The sequence below is a fragment of the Tamandua tetradactyla genome, chromosome 16, assembly GCF_023851605.1.
Source record: "Tamandua tetradactyla isolate mTamTet1 chromosome 16, mTamTet1.pri, whole genome shotgun sequence".
NCBI lineage: Eukaryota > Metazoa > Chordata > Mammalia > Pilosa > Myrmecophagidae > Tamandua > Tamandua tetradactyla.
The window spans coordinates 2,887,784-2,911,166 of record NC_135342.1 but is presented as its reverse complement, the minus strand read 5'-3'; the positions used below and the strand labels follow the sequence as shown (position 1 = coordinate 2,911,166).

Here is a 23,383-nt window from a genome sequence, read left to right as displayed (position 1 = left end):
CCTCCAGCCTTGCCTTGTTTTTCCTTACAGCATTTAATTTATCTGACATTATAGTACATGTTTACTTACTCTCCACTAGAGTAACCCCACTAGAATGTAAACTTTCATGTGCAAGAACTGTTTTTTTTTTACCATTGAGAATAGGCTAGGTACATAGAAGGTGCTTAGTATCTGTGGAATAAATAGTAAATCAATAAGTAATATGTGAAACACCACACTAATCCATCCCCTCATTAGGATGATCTACTTGCACGTATGGGGTAAATGGCTGAAACTAAGTGGAATACAACTATAGAAGTGGACATATTATCACAGCAGAGAATGAGCTCTGGTAGGAATAAAATTCTAAAGAAAATGTATTTGGATTTAGGTTGCTAACTCCTACTGCCCTGCCTCACTGCTCTCCCAACTTACACCCTCCCCTCTAAATAATTACACATCATACTAAGGAATGATCCCTAGAAAGTCAACATGAAGATGGAATCTTGAAAAGTCATCAGTAGAGAAGTAATATAAAATGACTGGCAGGTAACGCTGAATGTAGTTAAACCCAGAATTAAGTTGGAAAAAACTGTGATAGGAAAGTAAAAATTCAGGTATAGTCATTTTTCTTAATCTCATTAGATGGAAAAGTTAAGGATTGTGCTGGTTTGAATCTGTGATGAACCCCAAAAAAGTAATGTCCTTTAATCTTTATTCAATATTGCTGGCTGGGACTTTTTTTTATTGTTCCCATGGAGATGTGACCTACCCAATTGCGGGTGGTGACATGTGATTAGATGATTTCCATGGAGGTGTGTCGCCACCCATTCAAGGTGGGGTTGCTTACTGGAGACCTTTAAGAGGGAATCATTTTGGAAAGAGCTACAGAGCCCTCACAATCAGAGACCTTTGGGGATGAAGGAAAATACCCCTGTGGGAGCTTCATGAAACAAGAAGCCGGGAGATAAAGCTAGCAGATGCTGCCATGAGTGCCATGTGTCTTTCCAGTTGAGAGAGAAACCCCTGATCATTAGCCTTCTTGAACCAAGTATCTTTTCCTGAATGCCTTAGATTGGACATTTCTATAGCCCTGCTTTTGTTGGGACACTTTCAAGGCTTTAGAACTGTGGACTTGCAATTTAATAAACTCCCCCTTTTAAAAGCTGTTCCGTTTCTGGTATATCGCATTCTGGTAGCTAGCAAACTAGAACAAGGATAAATATATATCTATTTATTCATTGTAATCCCTAGAGCCATGATTTTCAAATTTTAGAGGGCATCACAATCACCTAGAGGACTTGCTAAAACTCAGACTGTTGCACTCTATGCACAGAATTTCTGACTCAGTAGATCTGCGATGGAGCCTGGGAATCTGCATTTATAATGAGCTCCAACGTGATACTGCTGGTCTCAAGACCACATTTTAAGCATCACTGCCCTACAGCAATCGCAGAAAACATAATGTAAAAAAGGTACACATAAAAAGCCAGATTAAAAAAAGATTTTTTTTAAAGCCAACAGATTAAAATGGAATTCTAAAAAATATTTAAACAATTCAAAAGAATTCAGGAAAGATAAAACAGAGGAACAAAAATAAAAGAAAGGGCAAACAGAAAACAGCAGAATGATATTTACCCAATTGAAATAAAAACATATATCCATACAAAGTCCCACACATAACAGGACTTTCACAGCAACTTTATTCATAACAGCCCTCATATGGAAACAACCTAAATGTCCACCATCAGGTGAAACAAAATGTGGCATATCTACACAATGGACTACTACTTAACAATTAATGGAACATACTATTCCTGTATGGAACAATATCAGTGACTTTCAAAATCAAGCTGAGTGAAAGAAGCCAGACATAACAATATATATTGTATGAGTCCATTTACTTTAGATGCGAACTAATCCAAAGTGACAAAGTAGCATTGGTTCAGAGTTGAGGGTGGAGAGAGGGATAGACTACAAAGAGGCACAATCTTTTGGGGTGATGGAAATGCTTTGGGCCTTACTTGTGGTGATGGCTTCTTAGGTATGCAGAACACTCAGAACTCATCACATGATATAATCTGGATAGAAAGTTTATTATATGTATATTATTCTTTAATAAAGTTAAGAAAACAATAGTTGAAAGCAAATAAGGTAAAGACAGAGTTTGGCAACATAATAAAAAAGTAAAACTCATGATATATAACAAGCTCTTTACACTCAAAATAGACACTACCCGTTAGAATCCATGGAACATTTACAAAAACTAACATTAGACCATACAAAATCCTCAAATTGTAAAAAAAAAAAGTATAACTAGTCCTAATCACTATCTGATCAAATACAATAAAATTATCTGATCAAAATACAATAAACCAGAAAAAAACTCTTTAGTGAAGTAGAAATAAAAATGTACATTATCTGCAAAAAGGCAGTAATAAAAACATTAAATATCAGAATCTGTGGGAGACTGCTGAAGCTGTGTTCAGAGGAAAATTGATAGCCTCAATAATTTCACTGCCGAATCAGAAATGATTAAGCATCCATTTCAAGAAGGTGGAGAATAAAGTAAATCTGAGGAAATTATATGGAAAGAATGAGTAAAAAGTGAAAAACAGAAAATTGGAAAAGAGAAGAATGATGACACTGATAGATAAATCCATAAGCTCAGTCTTTAAAGATAAATAAAATTGGCAAACCAGCAGAAAACTAAGCAAAAAAAGTTTATACTTACTAAGAAATGAAAAACTGGAAACCACCGTAGAATAAAAATAATTATAGGAGATTACTCAAATACATGGAAATAAATTTAATAGTGTAAGTGAAAGGGTAACTGCCAGTCGAAGCTATTATGTACCCCAGAAAAACTATGTCCTTTAATCCTCATTCAATATCACTGGGTGGAATCCTTTTGATTGTTTCCATGGAGATATGACCCACCCAATTGTGGATGATTAACTTTTGATCAGATGATTTCCACGGAGATGTGGCTCCACCCATTCAAGGTAGGGTTACTTACTGGAGCCCTTTAAGAGGGAACCATTTTGGAAAAAGGTTTAGAGCCACAAGTGCAACCAGAACCAACAGAACTGACAAAATGGACAGAGCCCTGGGGAAGCCAATGAAGAGAAAGCTAGCAGATTTTGCCATGTACCTTTTCAGCGTAGAAACCCTGAACATCATCGGCCTTCTTGAACCATGGTATCTTTCTCTGGGTGCCTTAGATTAGACATTTTTACAGTCTTGCTTAAATTTGGACATTTTCATGGCCTTAGAACTGTAAACTTGCAACTTAATAAATTCCCCTTTTTAAAAGCCATTCTGCTTCTGGTATAGCACATTTCAGCAGCCTGCAAACTGGAACATGTAATTATCTAGAAAAATAAAATTCTATGAAATTTGATCCAAGACAAACTAGAGAGACCATTTACCACAGAGGATACTGAGAAAACTGCTAAAGATTCACTTCCCTCCAAATGCCTTAGCACGGGGCTTTATCTCTCACTCTTTGAGACCAATGATCTCATTCATTCACACTGTCTCTCAGCCAGACATTTTTTTTGAGCCTCTGTCTCCCAATTCAATTGCATGTTACATTTTTTCACCTAGAAATTTCATCTCATAAAAATAATTTTAAAAATTCATCACTTTTTTCCCTGCCAATCTATTCTTTCTTCTGACTTGTTTCTACTGAATGCTATCACCTTTCAGTTTTCCAAACTTGAAAATAAAACTGGAAATGCTATAAATGCTTTCTTTTTCTCTTTTTGGTGATTTATAAACCCCTGAACAATCCCAAGAAATTAGTAGAGTACTCTGCTCAAAGCAGAAACTTAATGATCTTGATAAAAGAAAAAGTGAATAAATGAATACATCCTTCAATCTAAAATGGATGAGTGACCAGAAAGAGGAGGGGGTCATTACAGTATCTGAATTTTTAAAAACAGAATGGAGTAACTCATGTAAACCTAAACGGCAAGATCAAAGGAGAAGCTGTGAAGGATTTATATCTAGAGAACAGGAAAATGTGTTGTCAGAGAAGACAGTAGTGTGTGAGAGAAGATACACAAGGAGAGTTATGTTGGGGAGCTCATGCTAAAGCCACCTCAGTGTCTCTGCCTTTGAAAAGCTACCCAAGGAAATCTCAATGATGAGCTGGACCTTCTGAAAATAGCTGAGCTTCCCTTGCAATGGTTTGTACTTCCCTGGTTATCTCTCACTCACCAGAGCACGCACCTCTTGTCCTTTCCTTCTTCACCAACCAGGGTTCTTTTCCTTGCTCCAGTAATGAAATCACATCTGGCTTAGAAACAGAAACTCCTGCTTACAAAGAATAAAAGAGTATTAGCCAGGCCCAGAAAAAAGATCACGTTCCTTGGTCTTCAGTAAGGTGAGACATTATATGAGGGAGTTGAGGAAGAGGTGAAGGATATGTGAAGACTGGGGAAGATGAAATTGCAGGAACGGTCTACTGAAACTACCAAGTTTACAAAACTCAGACTATCTTGGCAGGGATACAAGGAAAAGAAACTTAATGAAGCAGTCAGAGACTCCCAAACATTCACACTGGAAGCAGTTCTTTGTGCAGATTTCTGAGTTATGGGGAGCCTCCTTACCCAGTGATACCAGGCTCCTGTAGTTCTCCAACATCACCTTCCTGTACAAATTCCTCTGAGCAGAGTTCAGCCATTCCCACTCCTCCTGAGAGAAATCTACAGCCACATCCACAAATGTCACTAAATCCTGAAATGAACAACACATTCTTGCTCAACCAGTGTGCATACCCTCATATGGAACTAGGATGAAGCATTAAATTATCTATACTTTTGGAGAGAAATACTGCACAAAGTAAAAATTTTGGCAGTATCTTAGTGCTGAATAACCCATGTTAAATAATTGCTAAACAACTTCTCTGTGCTTAGTTTTGATATTCATCATAAAAAGTGTACAATTTCAGACTCAGTCTCTACTTTATGATCATGGAATATTTACAATCCTTTAGAGGAGAAAAGACTTATAACACACATACACACAAAGGGGGAATAACAGAATACTCTAAACAATCAAGCATAAAATAATATTATTCATATTAAATGTCAGAGCATTTCTCAATATGGGGAAATCAGGTATGGTTGGTGCAGTGAAGGCTTAAAGGAAGCAGGCCATGAACTGAACCTTATAATATGTGTTCTAAATCAGCAATTTCCAAATTGTGTGCAATAAAAACTCAATCTCCCAGAGATACCAACAGGGTATACATATAAATACATTTGGTAACTGTAATACAGACATTCTAAAATTAAATATATTTGTAATGAAAAAAATTTTATAGTGATTTTGCAGAACTATGCCTCAAACAAATGTGTGCCAAAACAGAACTATCAGGAAGGTGATCACCTGATGTGTGAAGGTGTGCCACCAAAATTGTGCTTGCTGGTAGAGACAACATTTACTAACCAGCTGTCAAAGTGATGCATTTCATCGCATTAATGATGTTGTATATGCTACATTTTTTATTACAAATATGACATATTTTTTATATTCTCTATTATTACGCATCTTACATTTGTAACCTAAGATCTTTTTTTTTTTTTAAAGGAAAGACAGAGAGAAGGAAGGAAGGATAGAAGGAAGGAAGGAAGGAAGAAAGGGAAACATTTTTAAACATTTTCTTGTTTTATTGTATTCTGTTTCTCCGTTTTTGTTACATGGGCTGGGGCCGGGAATCGAACCGAGGTCCTCCGGCATAGCAGGCAAGCACTTTGCCCGCTGAGCCACCGCGGCCCGCCCAGATCTTTTTTTTTTTAACATGGGCAGGCACCGGGAATCAAAGCCAGATCTCCAGCATGGCAAGCGAGGATTCTGTCACTAAGCCACTGTCGCACCGCCTGCAACCTAAGTCTTTAGTATGTTATAATTGAACATTTATTTTATACAAACTTCTTCCCTGTGGATAGTTTTAAATGAATTAAAGGTCTATGGCTTTAATAAATGGCAGGCCTGATTCTTCAAAAATTATCTGCACCAAAACAAGCAAAAAGATGGAATACACAAAATACAATTGATCAAAGCTTTTGATTTCTAATGTCTGAGAAGGAGGGGATATTTTTAAAATTATGAATCCATGTAACTAACACTCAGCAGAAAAAAAAGTTATTTTACTTTGGAAATAAAAATTGTCCTGAGGCTCAGCATGTAAGGGCAACAAAAGACGATAGGCCTTGATAACATGACTAAATTTCAAAGACAGTAACTTACCACACTGCCTAGGTGATAATAATAATTTTAAGAACTATCTTAACTTAAATAGTAAACATTTCCAAATCTGAAGTATATCAAAAAACACACATAGCTCTCCCTAGAAGAACGTACACAATTGTGCCTAACAAGCAGGGTTTTTAAAATATTATAGTACAGCTCTAAAATACTATTATATGTTGAACTAACAGCTCTCAAATACTGTTACTATATTTTGAACTAAGGATCTAGGGGGAGGGAATTCAAGAAGAGTGAGGAACAAATGCAAAAGTTTAGACCGGTAACTTGGTAGATTTGAGGAACAGCAAGTTGACCTGTGTGATTAGAGTAAAGGACTCTGGATTTCATTCCAAGTAAGATGGGAAGCCTTCAAAGTTTCTGGGCAGGGGACCATTCCCCTCACATGTGATATGTCACAGTCTTTTTAGTGTCCTTCATTATTGTACAACATCCTCTTCAAATCATCACTCACAATATCTATGTTTTTGACCCTCAATGTATGTAACAGTTTCCTACATTTGACTCCCTCATTAACTAGTGACATGGATATGCAACTTACTCCCTTGGCCTCTTTTTCCTTATCTGTAAAATAAGTGACTTGGACAAAACAACCTATAAATTTCTTCCTGAGTCTATCATTTTATGAGGCTACTTTGTGCCGTCTGATTGACTAGCTACTAGTCACATGTGGCTATTTAAAATTAAATGTAAAATAATTAACAATAGGATTAACAAATTCAAGTGCTCCATAGCCATGTGGCTAGTGGCTACAATATTGGACATAGCAGATACAGAACATTTCCATCATCACAGGAAGTTCTATCTGACAGTGCTAGTCTAGGTTATTTCTCTACCTGGCTTATCTTCTTTACAATCATTTGTTAATATTTTCATCTAGCAGTTTATAAGGATTTTTAAAAATATATTTAATATAACCAGAATGAATTTAATTCATAGTGTGAGGAGTAAGTTTTTACTTCTAAATGAATAATCCATCCCTTCCCCACCAACCTAAAATAACATTGTTATCATATATTAAACAAACTAATAGACTAAATGTCACGAAGATAGACGGTATCTACTTTTATTCACAACAGTATTGTCAGCACTTGGTTCACAATAAGTACAATAAATATGTGTTCAGTAAATGAATGTTTTCAGTTTTTATTTATGCTTGCATTTGTTTCTGGACTTTATGTACTGACCTTTTCATTTGTTTCTTCTAGCCCTCATTCCTCACAGTATACTATTTTCATATTATAGTTTCTATTTAGCCTTTGTTAATACAGAATCAAGCTCCTACTTATTACTCTTCTTCAATAAAAGTTTTCCTGCTCTTCTTTCATATTAATTCATCAACCTTAAATGTACCTTTCCTTTGTTCTTCATCAAAAGAAAATCAGGGGCAGGCCACGGTGGCTCAGCAGGTAAGAGTGCTTGCCTGCCATACCCAAGGACCCGGGTTCGTTTCCCGGTGCCTGCCTATGTAAAAAAAAAAAAAAGAAAATCAGGATGATCCAGAATATCACAGCATGGCCCATTATTAACTCAGATGACCCTAAAAATGGGATCTTACTGTCTCATGGAGAATTACTTTTTTAAGTCCACGGTCCCTGACAAAATCCCTCCATGACTGACCCAACAATATTCAAGACCCAGCACATTGCACTCCTCAAAATCAGCTTGAACAAGAGACCTTGCCATGTACATAGACTAAGACCACCCACAAGCCTCTCCTAATTTGTCTTCCACTCAGACTCAGGCCTATGGGAAAGCTCAAAGCTAATGGGTGCATCTGAGCACATACTTCAACCTCAATGAATCAACTCCCCACAATGAAGGCTTTCATACTTCTGTTTTTTGAGCACTCCTATCAGAACACCGAAACTACAAGAGGTGCTGAACCATTTATTAAATGAAGATGAAAACGCTGGTGGGAGGACAGGAAGGAAGCTCACTCGGCTTTTGGGGACCTTCCTTTTATCGGAATGAAGAACAGAAGGACCAGGTCAATGGATGAATGGGACTTTGAGAGGCTGGGGAATCTTAGAAAAAAATTAAAATGTTCATATAGCTTGACAAACAAGATGGCATTTCCGTGAAGAGAGAAGTAATGCCACCTTACCTCAGACATGGCTTTAAGAATTTAAGTATTTATAACAGCTCTCCTGTCCTCTTCCTTTGGGTTCCTCTCTTGGAGAAAGGTAGAGCTGGAGAAGGAGAAAGAAACCATAAAATGCCAGGTGTGACCTGCAGCCCCCAGCATCTCCAGCAAAGAAACCCTCCCTTCCTTCTCTTTCCTCTTCCCCCACTCCACTGCAGAAGTAGATATGTCACTAAACTAGTCATTCGTACCTATATTTACTATTTTCCCTCCCTTGTGCTTCAGGTCTCGAAAATACAATATAAATCTTCTGTGTATAAATCACCTTCTCATTTGTAATTGTAAACAAAAGAACGTATTCTTCCTAACGACAATAACAAATAGGGATTATTTCACCCCTCTCACATATAAAAGACTATAAGTGAAATTATCTAAGGTTTCATGATAGCAAGTAACTGAGCCAACTTAAAATCCAGGTCTGACTTCTCAATCTTTCCAGTGGATGATGACATTGAAGGGAAATAATCTTTCCACAAGGATGAGTGATAAATCTACAAAGCGAATGCCTCTAAGAAAGCATCTTTACAGCAGAACTGTTAGATGGGCCATGTGGTTTGGATGACACTGCACTAAATAAGAGTCAGGCCAACCTGCTTCAGGTTCTGACTTATAACAAATTGCATGTGAAGGTACATCTCTTGATTTTTCTGATCAAGTTCCTGGTGTGTGTGTGGGGGGCTGGTAACATAATGTATGCACAATCATCTGAACCCTTTAATCATGAGTTCTTTTCCACTAGACCCTACTGCCTTGGAGAATAAAGTGATTATCTCAGAAAAAGGGCAACTTAATGGCAAGAACCACTGGATTCAGAGATCAGAATGCCTTCACTCAAACACTGGATCCACCATTCACTAGCTCTGCACCTTGATGAGTTATGTAACTACTCCAAACCTCAGTTTTCCCAACAGTGAAATGGTACCTACTCTCTAGCAAACTGTCATGAGATTCACATAAAGCATTTAGCACACACATGGCAAACCCTTTGGGCTCAATAAACATTGATCACTTATTTTCATAAATATATTTTCCAAAGATGGTGGCACTATGTGGTGAAAAGTCTGATCAGCCTGGAATCAAATTTCAGCACGCCCATCATTAGCTGTATAAAGTAAGCAAAGCCCCTGATACACAGATCTCCCCTGGCATCTTCCCCTTCAATCCCTCATATATCCCAAAGACTAGGACAGAAATGGAAAGACCATCCTTCTGTGCCAGAGATGCCTGAGGCCCAGCAGAGGACTCCTCTGCTTTCCAGACCTAAGGCTGGGGCTCCCCTTGCAGTCTCTCCCTCTCCAGCTATCTCCCCTACTCTTTCACTCTCTTCCACTCTCCAGCTCTCTCCTTGCAAACGGTCTCCGAAAAGCTAGAGCACAGACCTCTCAGGCATCCACAGGGAGCCCCCCACCCCTCATTCAAACCAGATACATAAATCACACCATCCCACTGGCCGGCAGCTCCTTCAGTGGCAGCAGACTTGTCTTTGCATTGTAACAACCCACTACATACACACATATCTGTCACATCGTGACACAAGGCCCTAAGGTCACACAATCTCACAGAGTCTCACACAGTCACAACCACAGCTTCACATGGTCCCACGCACCACCCCGCCCCAGCACACACGGCCCACGCACCACCCCGTCACACACGGTCCATGCACAACCCCGCCCTGTCACACACGGCCCAAGCACCACCCCGCCCCGTCACATGTGGTCCACGCACACTGCCCCACCACACACGGTCCACACACCACCACCCCGTCACACACGGTCCACGCACACCGTCCCGTCACACACGGTCCACGCACCACTCCGCCCCGTCACACACGGTCCACGCACCACCCCGCCCCGGCACACACGGTCCACGCACCACCCCGCCCCGGCACACACGGTCCACGCACCCCCCGCCCCGGCACACACGGCCCACGCACCCCCCGCCCCGGCACACACGGCCCACGCACCCCCCGCCCCGGCACACACTGCCCACGCACACCCCGCCCCGTCACGGTCCACGCACCACCCCGTCACACACGGTCCACGCACACCGTCTCGTCACACACGGTCCACATACCACCCCGCCCCGTCACACACGGTCCACGCACACCATCCCGTCACACACGGTCCACGCACACCATCCCGTCACACACGGTCCACGCACCACCCCGTCCCGGCACACACGGCCCACGCACCCCCCGCCCCGGCACACACGGCCCACGCACCCCCCGCCCCGGCACACACGGCCCACGCACCGCCCGTCCCGGCACACACGGCCCACGCACCCCCCGCCCCGGCACACACGGCCCACGCACCCCCCGCCCCGGCACACACGGCCCACGCACCCCCCGCCCCGGCACACACGGCCCACGCACCCCCCCGTCCCGGCACACACGGCCCACGCACCCCCCGTCCCGGCACACACGGCCCACGCACCCCCCCCGTCCCGGCACACACGGCCCACGCACCCCCCGTCCCGGCACACACGGCCCACGCACCACCCCGTCCCGGGACACACGGCCCACGCACCCCCCGCCCCGGCACACACGGCCCACGCACCCCCCGTCCCGGCACACACGGCCCACGCACCACCCCGTCCCGGCACACACGGCCCACGCACCACCCCGCCCCGGCACACAAGCGCTCACGCTGTCACCGGCCACACACACATACACACACACACACACACACACACACACACACATACACACAACGCACACACATCGGCTCGGCAGCCCCGGCACCCGCCAGCCCAACAGGCCTGACAAGCCGCCCGCCCGCCTGCTCCCGACTCCTCACCGCAGCTTCTCTCGGATTCGGCGCCGGCCGCGGGAGCCCCGCTGACGCCGGGAGCCAAGCGGCCCCGCCGGCCCGGACCGGGACTCGATCTCGGGCCGGACGCGCAGGGATCACAAAGAGGCCGCGGCGCTCCGACCCGCCCGCGGGCCGGGCCGCAGTGGCCGCTGGGAAATGGAGTCAAGAGCCAGGCAGGCCGCAGCGCAGAGCATCATGGGACTACCTGCCCAGGCCGTCGGGCCCGGGAGGTTGGCTCCGGGCCCGGGGGCCCGTCGTCTCATCCGCGTCGTCTCTGCTGCCCACATCTAGTTCACCCCCGGCTTTTCGAAAGCGAACACAGGGGCCAACCCCTCTCAGGACGCAGATCGGCGAGCGCCGACCGAGGCCTAGGCGGGCGCCTTGGCGTGCGCAGGCGCAGCCTGCCCAGGTGCCAAAGGCGGCGGGAGGCGAGGCACGCGCCGGGCGTGGGCGGGGTGGAAGCGCGGGGGCGATTTGCGCACGCGCAGTAACCGGGCCCGCGCCGCGGCGACCCGAGGGCAGGCCGACTCTCCGGTGCGAAGGAAGCCCACGGCCTGTGCGCGCGGACCCCGGGGACGTGGACTTCCTGGGAGAAACTTCAGCCTGGCCGGGCCCGGTGTGGATGAATGTGACCTTGTTTTGTTTCCTTTCCCGATCTGTTTCTTTTCCTTCTCTACCCTGCCTTTCGTTATAGACGCTGTTGAAGGCGCTGGGATGCAGCGGTGAACAGGCAAACAAAAATGCCCGCCCGGTGGAGCTGACGTTCTAGTGCGGGAAGAATTCGATACGAATATGTAATGGAAAGTTGTCTGCGTTAATAACAAAGCAGGGCATGAAGATGGAGAACAGTGAGTTGTGCTGCTTTATGGATAGATCAGGGAAGGTGTCTCTATGGAGGTGGAACTTCTGCAAAGACCTGAATGAACTGAGGAGGGAATCAGGAAAGATGCTGGGAAAAGCAGTCCAGATAGAAGGGCCCAGGAGTGTAAAGGGGCAGGGTGGGGAGCCCGTTTCAGATGCTCCCGGAACAGCAAAGGGACTTGTTGCATTGAGCAGAATAAGGGAAGGAGACTTTGTTAGCCGATGAAATTAGGAGGGATGGCAGGGGGTATGTTCAACTTTGAATTTTAGTTTAGGTGCCATGGAAAGCAGCAAAAGAAAAAATAAGTAAATTTGACCACATTAAATTCAAGAATTTTTAACAAAAGGAACTCTAAATAGATCGAAGAGACAAGCTACAGCATGGGAGAAGATAATGGTAACATCAACCACAAAGGGTTAGTAACAGGAACGGACTCTGAGTATTAGAAAAAAGTCAAGCTAATAAGAAAATGGGCAAAAAGACTTAACAGGCACTTTACAAATTAAGAAATCCAAATGGGTAACAAATAGGAACCTTAATAATCAGAGAAATTGGTAGATGTCATCGCATCCCACCAGATTACTAGAAATCTCTAAGTCTGAAAATACCAAGAATGTAGAGCAAAATACCAAAATGTAGAGCAACTGGAACTCTCATCCACTGCTAAGATTATAAACTGGAACTGTATTAAAAATAATTTTGAAAGGAATGAAGTCCTGATACATGCGACAATGTAAATGAACCTTAAGGGCATCATGCTGAGTGAAATAAGCCAAAATGACAAATATTGGTGATTGCACTTATATGAACTAAATGTAATAAGAAAATTCACAGAATTAGAATCCAGATTGTAGGTTACCAGAGGATAGACTGGATTTGGAAAATGGGGAGTTGATGCTTAATTTGTACAGTATTTCTATTTAGGTGGAAATGGGTGGTGGTGTTGGAAACAGGTGTTGGTGTTGGTAGCATGATATTGTGAGCGTAAATAACAACACTGAATTATATAGGTAAATGGTTAAGAGGGGGAAATTTTAGGTCTTATATGTCACTAGAATAAAAATTTAAAGATAAAACATAGGTCTTTTGAATGAATTGTATGTGAATATATTTTAATAAATCTGTCTAAAAAAAGTCTGTATAACACAGTGAACCCTAATATAGACAATGGACTGTAGTTAATAATACAGGTTTAAGAATGTACCTTTCGTGAATTGTGAATAACAAATGTACAACACTAATACAAGGTGTTAATAATAGGGTGGTATACAGGAAAAATACATCTAATGTAAATTATGGGCAATAGTTAATAGTGCTATTTTAATAATCTTCCATCAATTGTAACAAAGGTAACTAATGTTGAAATATATACAATTATTAAAAAAGAGCTACCATAGATTGTAACAAATGTTCCACACTAATGCAAGGTTTCATGGTGGGGCAAAGTATGGGAATCCAGAATTTTATGCATGATCTGAAAACCCATAACTTCTCTAAATAAAAATAATCATTTTCATAATACTTTTTTTTAATTGAAGATACCCTATGAGACAGCAATTACTGCTCATACTTCTAGGTGTATGCATTAGACTTATTAGTGCTTATATGCCTTAGCATAGGTGTGTGTTAGAAACAACACAAGGATCCACAAGCAGAATGGATACATATGATTATGGAATGCTGTAGAGGAACAAGACTTGAAGGAATTTAATGTAATAATGGATCTTCATGTAATAATGAAATCCCAAGCAAGTTTCAAGGTTCGTTTGATTTAATGACTTATTAAGTTCATCAAAGGACCAAGTTTCTTTGGTCTCTGCCTTCCCTATCTTGATTCCAAAATGACTGCAAACAGGCTACAGGTATAAAAAGTAAGAGAGACATGATTCCAGGAGCTCTCTCAGAATATCCAGGCAGAGAGAGCAACAAGCTGAATGGCCATGAGGCAAGATATGGCCTAGACTAGTCAAAGGACAAAAGAATACCTGTTTAAATCAAGTGTAATATATAACGGTAAGAGATGGGGTTGGAGAAGGAGGTAAGAGTCAAATCATGTCACGACTTGTAGGCCATGAAAAATAATTAGGATTTTATTCTGAGACTACAACAGGTTTTAAGCAGTCAAGGAACGTGATCTTTACATTTTTAAAGTCATGCTGGCTGCTCTGTGGAGAATACAGTGATAGGGAACAAGAACAGGTGGGTAAATTAGGGGACCCCTTCAGTAGTCTAGATGAGAAATAGTGGTGTGTCATTTTCAGCACATGGCTTCAGAAATCACAGTATTTTCTTTGCCTTCCCATCACCTGCGAACTAATTTGCATCCACACAATATTGGTCATCCCTCCTGTATCAGTTAGCTTTTGCTATAAACCAAACCACACCAAAACATAGTGGCTTGGTAAAAAGGAAAGAAGGTCGTTCTGATGCGGGCTGCAACATGAACCTTGAAGACATTCGTGTAAAATAAGCCAGAGACAAAAAGATAAATATGGTATGATCTTTAGTTCTAGTTTGCTAGCTGCCAGAATGCAATATACCAGAAATGGAATGGCTTTTAAAAAAAGGGAATTTAATAAGTTGCTAGTTTACAGTTCTAAGGCCAAGAAAATGTCCCAATTAAAACAAGTCAATGAAATGTCCAATCAAAGGTATCCAGCGAAAGATACCTTGGTTCAAGAAGGCCAATGAAGTTCAGGGTTTCTCTTTCAAGTGAGAAGGCGCATGGCAAACACAGTTTCTCATCTGGAAAGGCACATGGTCAGGGTTCCTCTCTCATCTGGAAGGGCACATGGCGAACCCAGCATCATCTGCTAGCTTCTCCAGGCTTCCTGTTTCATGAAGCTCCCCGGGAGACATTTTCCTTATTTATCTCCAAGGGTCACTGGCTGGTGGACACTGCTTCTCGTGGCTATGTCATTCTGCTCTACTCTCTCTACTTCTCCTCATTCTCCAAAATGTTTCCTCCTTTATAGGACTCCAGAAACTTATCAAGACCCACCCAAATAGGTGGAGACATGTAATCATCTAATCCAGTTTAACAACCACTCTTGATTAAATCATACCTTCAAGGAGATGATCTGATTACAGTTTCAAACATACAGCACTGAATAGGGATTATTCTGCCTTTATGAAATGGGATTTAGATTAAAACATGGCTTTTCTAGGGGACATACATCTTTTCAAACCAGCACATCTTGTTTATATGAAATATCTAAAAAAACCAAAATTCATAGAGACAGATACTGGTCTATATGTTACCAGGGGCAGGAGGTTGGCGCATGGGGTGAGAAGAGGGAATTGTAGCTTAATGGTGAATAATTTCTGTTTGAGGAGAAAGAAGCTGAAAATCAACAATCTAGAAGAGAAAGGAGATGTCATGGTCAAGGTCATGTGTCAACTTGGCCAAGTGGTGGTACCTGTTTGTCTGCTTAGGCAAGTGCTGGCCTGTCTGTTGCGATGAGGACATTTCACAGAATTAAATCATAATCACGTCTGCTGCATCCACAGCTGATTCCATTTGTAATCAGCCAAGGGGAGTGTCTTCTGCAATGAGTGATGCTCAATCTAATCACTGGAAGCCTCTTAAGGAGGATTCAGAAGAGACAGGCTCTCTTTCTGCTTCAGCTGGTGAGCTCCTTCTGTGGAGTTTGTCCAGACCCTCCATCAGAATCATTGGCTTTACAGCCTGCCTTGTGGATTTTGGACTCTGTGTTCCCATGGTCACATGAGACACTTTTATAAATTTTATACTTGCAAGTGTTCCCTGTTGATTCTGTTTCTCTAGAGAATCCTAACTAATACAGGAGAAGATGCCATCATGTGCATTGCTATGTGTGTGTGAGAGATCGAAGACTCAAGAATGGTGGGCAGCCTGCCCCAGAACTCCACAGTCTTCAGGAAGAAAGTTTCAACTTGCTGATGCCTGGATTTTGGTGTTCTAGTCTCAAAACCATGAGCCAATAAATTCCTTCCCAGCTGTATGATATTTGTATTAGCAGGGAGGAAAGTAAAACAATGTTTCATGCACAAACTGCTAAAAACCATAGACAAAATCTTGAAGGTGGCCAGACGGGCAAGAAACACACTGAGTACAAATGAATAATGATAAAAATTACAGTAGACTTATCATCAGAAACCATGCAACCACGAAGACAGTGGAAGGAGATCATTAAAGTGCTGAAAAAAGTGCCAGTCACAAATTTTATACCCAGTGAAAATATTCTTTGTGAAGGAGATTAAGTCCTGAAATGCAGAGAGGCCAGCCTCTCCAGAACATCAACTAGTTCTATCCCCCTATCCCATCTTATCGACAGCCCCTTCCAACATGAAAAAGCTAGAATGGGCATAGCCCTAAAGAGTGGGAGAAAGATAAAAGGTGATGAGAAGGCAGGGTTTAACAATCATATAAATATGATTGCTGAATCATTATATTGAAATTTCTTTCACTGTCCTGAAAAATTTTAGATTTTCACTTTTAAACCTAAAAAACTTTAGGTTTTTTACTTCTAGAGGAGCTGGAAGTAAAAACCCAAAATTGTGGAATTGTAACCCATACCAAACTCTGAAATCTATTCTACAACTAATTGTGGCAATGTGCTTTGAAATGTATTGTTTTTTTGGTATATATGTTATTTTTCACACACACAAAAAAAGTCAATTATGATGATAAAGGTACAGCTATAAAATGTTGTGAACCATTGATTGTACACGTTGGATGATTACATGGTGTCATGGTCAGATTCATGTGTCAACTTGGCCAGGTGGTGGTACCTGTTTGTCTGGTTGGGCAAGTGCTGGCCTATCTTTTGCTATGAGGACATTTCATAGAATTAAATCATGATCAAATCGGCTACATCTACAGTGATTCCATTTGTAATCAGCCAAGGGGAGTATCTTCTGCAATGAGTGATACTTAATCTAATCACTGGAAGCATTTTAAGGAGGATTCAGAAGAGACAGGCTCTCTTCCTGCTTCAGCTGGCAAGCCTCTCCTGTGGAGTTCAGACCCTCCACCAGAGTCATCAGCTTCACAGCCTACAGATTTTGGACTCTACGTTCCCACAGTTACATGAGACACTTTTATAAATTTTATATTTATGAATATTTCCTTCTGATTCTGTTTCTCTAGAGAACCCTAACTAATACACATGGTATGTCAATATATAACACATCGATAAAAAAAATTCTTTTTAATAAGAAAAGATAAATTAAAAAAGTGAAGAAGGTGTGTTATCTCAAGCATCTCAAGTATCTCAAGATGACTACATGACCTAGGAATTCTACTTTTAGGTATATACCCAGGAGAAATGAAAACATTGTGATTTCTGCCAAACCATTTGACAGCAAGTTATCAGACAGTGACTCTGTCCTCCTAAATACTTCAGTGTATATCTCCTATCATAATGACAGGACAACTAGCAATTTCCAGAATCTTAACCCCAATAGAATAGTAGTATTTAATACACAATTCATATTCCACTTTTTTGGTCACTTATTCCAATAATGGCCTTTGTAACATTTTTTCCAGATTCAGGATCCAATCCAGGATCTGTGGCACAGATCTTTATCTTTATGGCAGTGACATTTTAAGAGTACAGGTCTGTAGTTTTATGAAATATCCCTTAATTTCTTAAAATATCTTCGTTATATTCAGGTTATGCATTTTGGCAAGATACAGCATAGAAATGTTATATCTACTCATAGTATTACATTCAGAGATATACGATGTATTTGTCCCATTAATGGCTATATTAAAATTGATCATTTGATTAAGGTGGTGTCCTCCACTCTAAAGTAACCATTTCCCTCTTTCTGTCATAAATTATCTGTGGAGAGACAGACATAAAGATTTTTAAAAAATGAAGACACATAAAGGTTAATGGTGAACATAGTTTTAGAAACAACTGATTTCTGCCTGAATCAATTACTACTAACATGGTTGAAGAATATTCTTTTAACTGATTCTATGTTAGTTGGAATTCTACTGTATGTTCTTTCTCTTCTCATTCATTTATTCACTTACATATTTATCTTTACTGTGGACATATTAAATATTTTATTCAATGTGTTATAGTCTGTTGCTACTATTATTCATCTTTATGCTCAAATGGTCCCAATATTGGCCCATGGAAGCCCTTTCAAGCTGAATCATGAAGATACCAGGCAAAGGTGATGTTTTAGTTTACTAGCTGCTGGAACGTGATATAACAGAAATGGAATGGCTTTTCAAAAGGGAAATTTACTTATTTATTTATTAAACATAACCACATACAAACACAAACATTCTTACCATATGATCACTCCATTCTTGATATATAATCAATAACTCATAATATCACATAGTTGTATATTCATCATAATTTCTTAGAACATTTGCATCAATTCAAAAAAAGAAATAAAAATAAAACAGAAAAAAAATTCATATATACCATACCCCTTACCCTCCCTTTCATTGATCACTAGCATTTCAACCTACTCAACTTATTTTAATATTTGTTCCCTCATTATTTATTTTTAATCCATATGTTTTACTCATATGTCCATACCATATATAAAAGGAGCATCAAACAAAGTTTTCACAATCACACAGTCACATTGTGAAAACTATATTATACAATCATCTTCAGGAAACATGGCTACTGGAACACAGCTCTATATTTTCAGGCAGTTCCCTCCAGCCTCTCCATTACACCTTAACTAAAAAGGTGATATCTATTTAATGCAAATGAATAACCTCCAGGATAACCTCTCAACTCTGTTTGGAATCGCTCAGACATTGATACTTTATTTTGTCTCATTTCTCTCTTCCCCCTTTTGGTCAAGAAGGTTTTCTTAATCCCTTGATGCTGAGTCCCAGCTCATTCTAGGATTTCTGTCCCATGTTGCCAGAAAGGTCCACACCCCTGGGAGTCATTTCCCATGTAGGCGGGGGACAATAAGTTTGCTTGTTGTGCTGGCTGAGAGAGAGGCCACATCTCAGCAACAAAAGAGATTCTCTTGGGCCCAATTCTTTTAAAAATTTTTACATTTATTTTAAAATATAACAAACAAATGGAAACATTCTTAACTTATGATTATTGCATTCTACATATATAATCAGTAATTCACAATATCATCACATAGTTGCATATTCATCATCATGATCATTTCTTAGAACACTTGCATCAATTCAGAAAAAGAAATAAAAAGACAACAGAAAAAAATTCATACATACCATACCAGATCCCTTTCATTGATCACTAGCATTTCAATCTAAATTTATTTTAGCATTTGTTCCCCCTATTATTTATTTTTATTCCATTTGTTTTATTCATCTGTTGATAAGGTAGATAAAAGGAGCATCAGACACAAGGTTTTCACAATCACACAGTCACATTGTGAAAGCTATATCATTGTACAATCATCTTCAAGAAACATGGCTACTGGAACACAGCTCTATATTTTCAGGCAGTTCTCTCCAGCCTCTCCATTACATCTTGACTAACAAGGTAATACCTATTTAATGAGTAAGAATAACCTCTGGACTCTGTTTGGAATCTCTCAGCCATTGACACTTTATTTTGTTTCATTTCGCTCTTCCCCCTTTTGGTTGAGAAGGTTTTCTCAATCCCTTGATGCTGAGTCTCAGCTTATTCTAGGATTTCTGTCCCACGTTGCCAGGAAGGTTCACACCCCTGGTAGTCATATCCCATGTAGAGAGGGCGAGGACAATGAGTTTGCTTGTCGTGCTGGCTGAGAGAGAGAGAGAGCCACATCTGAGCAACAAAAGAGATTCTCTTGGGCCCAATTTTAAGTAGGCTTAGCCTATCCTTTGTGGGGTTAAGTTCCATATGAACAAACTAAAAAGTGGAATTTATTAAGTTGCAAATTTACAGTTCTAAGGCTATGAAAATGTCCCAATTAAACCAAGTCTATAACAATGTCCAAATTATGGCACCAACAAGAGGTTACTTCACTCAAGAAAGGCTGAAGAAGTTCAGAGTTTCTCTCTCAACTGGAAAGGTACATGGCAAATATGGCGACATCTGCTAGCTTTTTATCCAGGATTTTTGTTTCATGAAGCTGCAGCAGGAGCATACTCCTTCATCTCCAAATGTCTCAGCTGTGTGGACTCTTGTGGCTCTCCTGGCTCTAAATAAGGACTCTCTCCAAAATGCTTCCTCGTTTAAATGATTCCAGTAAACTAATCAAGACCCACCTGGAATGGAGGAATCACAATGCCATGGAAACCATCTAATCAAAAGTTACCACCTACATATGGGTGGGTCAAATCTCCATGGGAACAATCAAAAAGCTCCCAGCCAGCAATACAGAATGAGGATTAAAGGACTTGGCTTTGCATCTTTCTGGAGTCCACCACAAACCCAAACTGGCACAGGCAGTGAAATCTCTGCCCAATGTGCTCAAATAACCAATTTCTGAGACACTAAAGTCTCAAAGAAAGAAAGAGCTCATCTCTGAACTAAGGCAACCACTGATCTGCTTTCTGTCACTTTCTTTTCTGTCAAAGTCTAGTTTTACCCATTCTAGAATTTCCTTTAAATTGATAGAGATTCTTTTTAGTGTCTAATATGTCACTCAGCCCACCCAGCAAATTTTTCAGTTCTAGAAATTCATTTGTTCTTTTTTATATCATTACTCCCCTTTTCATTATGTTCATATTTTATTTCAAGAGGTTCAATTAATTGAGATTTTAGTCCTTTTCTACTGATCCCATCACTTCTGTCACTTGGTGTTTTCTACTGGCAAATTTTTTTTCTTCTGGTTTCTCATATTTTCCTGTTTCTCTGCATACCTAGTAGTTTTTGTTGAATGCTGGGGATGTTGTAAATGCTACCAAATTCTTCAGTGTCTGGGTTTTGTTGTCTTCCTTTAAAGAGTGATGAATTTTATTTTCTTTGGCAGTTAGCTGTGAATGTGCTGTATTATTCTGAGGCTTGATTTTAAGCTTTGTTAGGTCAGTAATCTTTATTGTTGAAGTCCACTGGTAGGGTATGACTTTCTGGAGTCTATATGTTGAACAAAGTCCCTCCACTCTGGCTGGCTGATATCCAGTGTAGTTTCCTTTTCCTGGATTTATGGAGTCTCATCCCACACATACACCAATTAGCACTGAGTCAAAATCTCAAGGAGATCCTATGCATATTTCAGGATCACTTTATCTGAGTAGCTCCCTCGTATTCCACACTCTACCCCACAAATTCCAGGCTCTTTGGCCTCCTCAAACTCCACTGTTTGTCTCAACTTTATGTTCTGCTAAGGTTTCTTCCCCCTGCACTGTGACATGGAATATGCCTTCACAGTGAAAGCCGCTGCAGTTATAAGACTTCATTTATTTCCCTTCTCTCCACAATCATAGTCCTGCACTACAATATTCTTATATTTGAAAACATTTTTTTATTCATACATTTAGCATTATATTTAGAGTGGGAGAGAAAGTTCAGAGCATTACACCATTATGGTTAGAAGCAGTAATCCTCCCTACTTTTTGAGCATTTCCCCAACTTTGGCTCCAAGAAGTTATTCTATACTCATTTTCTTTTTTTAAATAGGGGAAAGCGCGAACGCAGTCCCCTACTACCAGAAATTATGCAGTCGAGTTTCCCACATTTGGGGAAATCGCAGGGGTCAGCACACCCGGAGTGCAATGGATAAGCCTCGTCCTGGGAAAACCACCTTCGTGATCATGGTATCTCTCCTGCCAGGTAATATACTCATTTTTTATTTTCTCTACCCCAGTCCTGGAATCAGACATTTCTACAAGGTCTTTGCTTTCCTTATTGGAGTACGGAAACCAAGGTCTTGGCCCTAGGTATACTCATTGTTAATTGGTCAAAATTGCTTCTAGGCCCAGTCAGCAAACAGAAATAGGAAACATGCACACACACTTTTAAAAAGTAATAGAAAGACTTTTATCTAAATCAGTTTCTATTTTAGAAGTTTTAAATTTACAGAAAAATTGCAAAGATAGTACAGAGAGTTTTCAAATACCTTATATGCTGTTTTGAAACTGTTGTGCACTCCAGAAAACCCATGTTCTTTAAGCCTCATTCAGTATTGCTGGGTGGGATCTTTCCATTACTTGTTTCCAAGGAGATGTGGCCCACCCTATTATGGATGGGACCTGTTAATTAGGTGATTTCCATGAATGTGTGTCTCTACTCATTCAAGGTGGGATTGTTTACTGGAGTCCTTTATGAGAGAACCATTTTAGAAAGAGCTTCAGAGCTCACACAGCCAGAGATCTTTGGAAATGCGGAAGAAAAACACCCTGGGGATACCTTATTAAATAAGAAGCCAGGGGAGAAAGCTAACAGACGTCACCATGTGCCTTCCCAACTGAAACAACTGTCCAGAAGCCAAAGAACCCCAATAAATGCCAGCCACATCCCTTCCCAGCTGACAGAGGTGTTCCAGACAGCATCCGCATTTCTTGAGTGAAGGTAGACTCTTGCTGGTGCCTTAATTTGGACATTTTCACAGCCATAGAACTGTAAGCTTTCAACTTAATAAATTCCCTTTTAAAAGCCATTCCATTTCTGTTATATTGCATTCCAGCAGCTTTAACAAACTTATACACCTCATATCCATTTCTCCTATTATTAACATCTTACATTAGTTTGGTAATTTGTTATAATTAATGAACCAATATTGATACATTACTGTTAACTAAATTATATACTTTATTCAGATTTTCTTTAGATTTCATCTAATATCCTCTTTTGGTTCCAGGATCCCATCTAGGATACTACATTACATTTAATAGTCATGTCTCCTTAGGCTCCTCTTAGTTGAAACAATTCCTCAGACTTTCCTTGTTTTATTGACCTTGTAGCTTTTGAGGAGCAGAGGTTAGCTATTTGTAGAATGCCCCTCAAAAGGGATCTTTATGATGTTTCCTCATGATAAAACTGGGGTAAACAAAATGTTTATGAAGGCAAAATGTTAGGAAAAAACCTAGATGTCCCTCCATGGGAACTGATGAAAAAAATTACAGTGGAACACTATTCATCATTAAAAATAATGATGTAAAGTTCTCTTTATTGTCATGGAAACAATTTCCCTTTATATTGCTAAATAAATAATGTATTCTTTAGGAACATAAAATTAATGTGAGACTTAAAGGGAAACTCTGTCATAATACAATCCACCAAATCCAAAACTGTCAGTAGCATGAAATGCAGTCTCAGTCCTGTGCAGTTTAATGAAATGAAACATTAATTTAATCACGAGGGTGTGCTGTTGAGAATCAAAACCAATCATCAATTTTGATATATCCTAACTTTCACATCGTTGAGGGGACCACTT

The 23,383-nt window shown here is 40.5% G+C and overlaps 1 protein-coding gene and 1 non-coding gene across 12 annotated transcripts in view; both read right to left on the bottom strand.

Annotated features, from left to right (window-relative positions):
- The window catches only part of ZNF583 (zinc finger protein 583), a 31,719-nt gene that overhangs the window by 5,204 nt on the left and 3,132 nt on the right, over positions 1 to 23,383 (bottom strand). The window contains exons 1-5 of one of the 11 annotated variants that reach the window (XM_077130643.1): positions 11,197 to 11,648; positions 8,363 to 8,447; positions 7,609 to 7,719; positions 4,596 to 4,722; positions 4,216 to 4,302 (exon numbers count right to left, since the gene is read on the bottom strand). In XM_077130643.1, coding sequence (XP_076986758.1) covers positions 4,216 to 4,302; positions 4,596 to 4,722; positions 7,609 to 7,719; positions 8,363 to 8,371 — 334 coding nt within the window. In that variant the 5' untranslated portion in view covers positions 8,372 to 8,447; positions 11,197 to 11,648. Of the gene's footprint in view, positions 1 to 4,203; positions 4,303 to 4,595; positions 4,723 to 7,608; positions 7,720 to 8,362; positions 8,448 to 9,840; positions 9,935 to 11,196; positions 11,649 to 23,383 lie in introns of those variants that run through there. The other 10 variants (XM_077130639.1, XM_077130644.1, XM_077130642.1 and 7 more) reach the window with 10 other exon arrangements.
- On the bottom strand, positions 21,625 to 21,787 carry LOC143660483 (U1 spliceosomal RNA). The gene has a single exon (XR_013164080.1). It is a non-coding gene; the product is annotated as a U1 spliceosomal RNA (small nuclear RNA).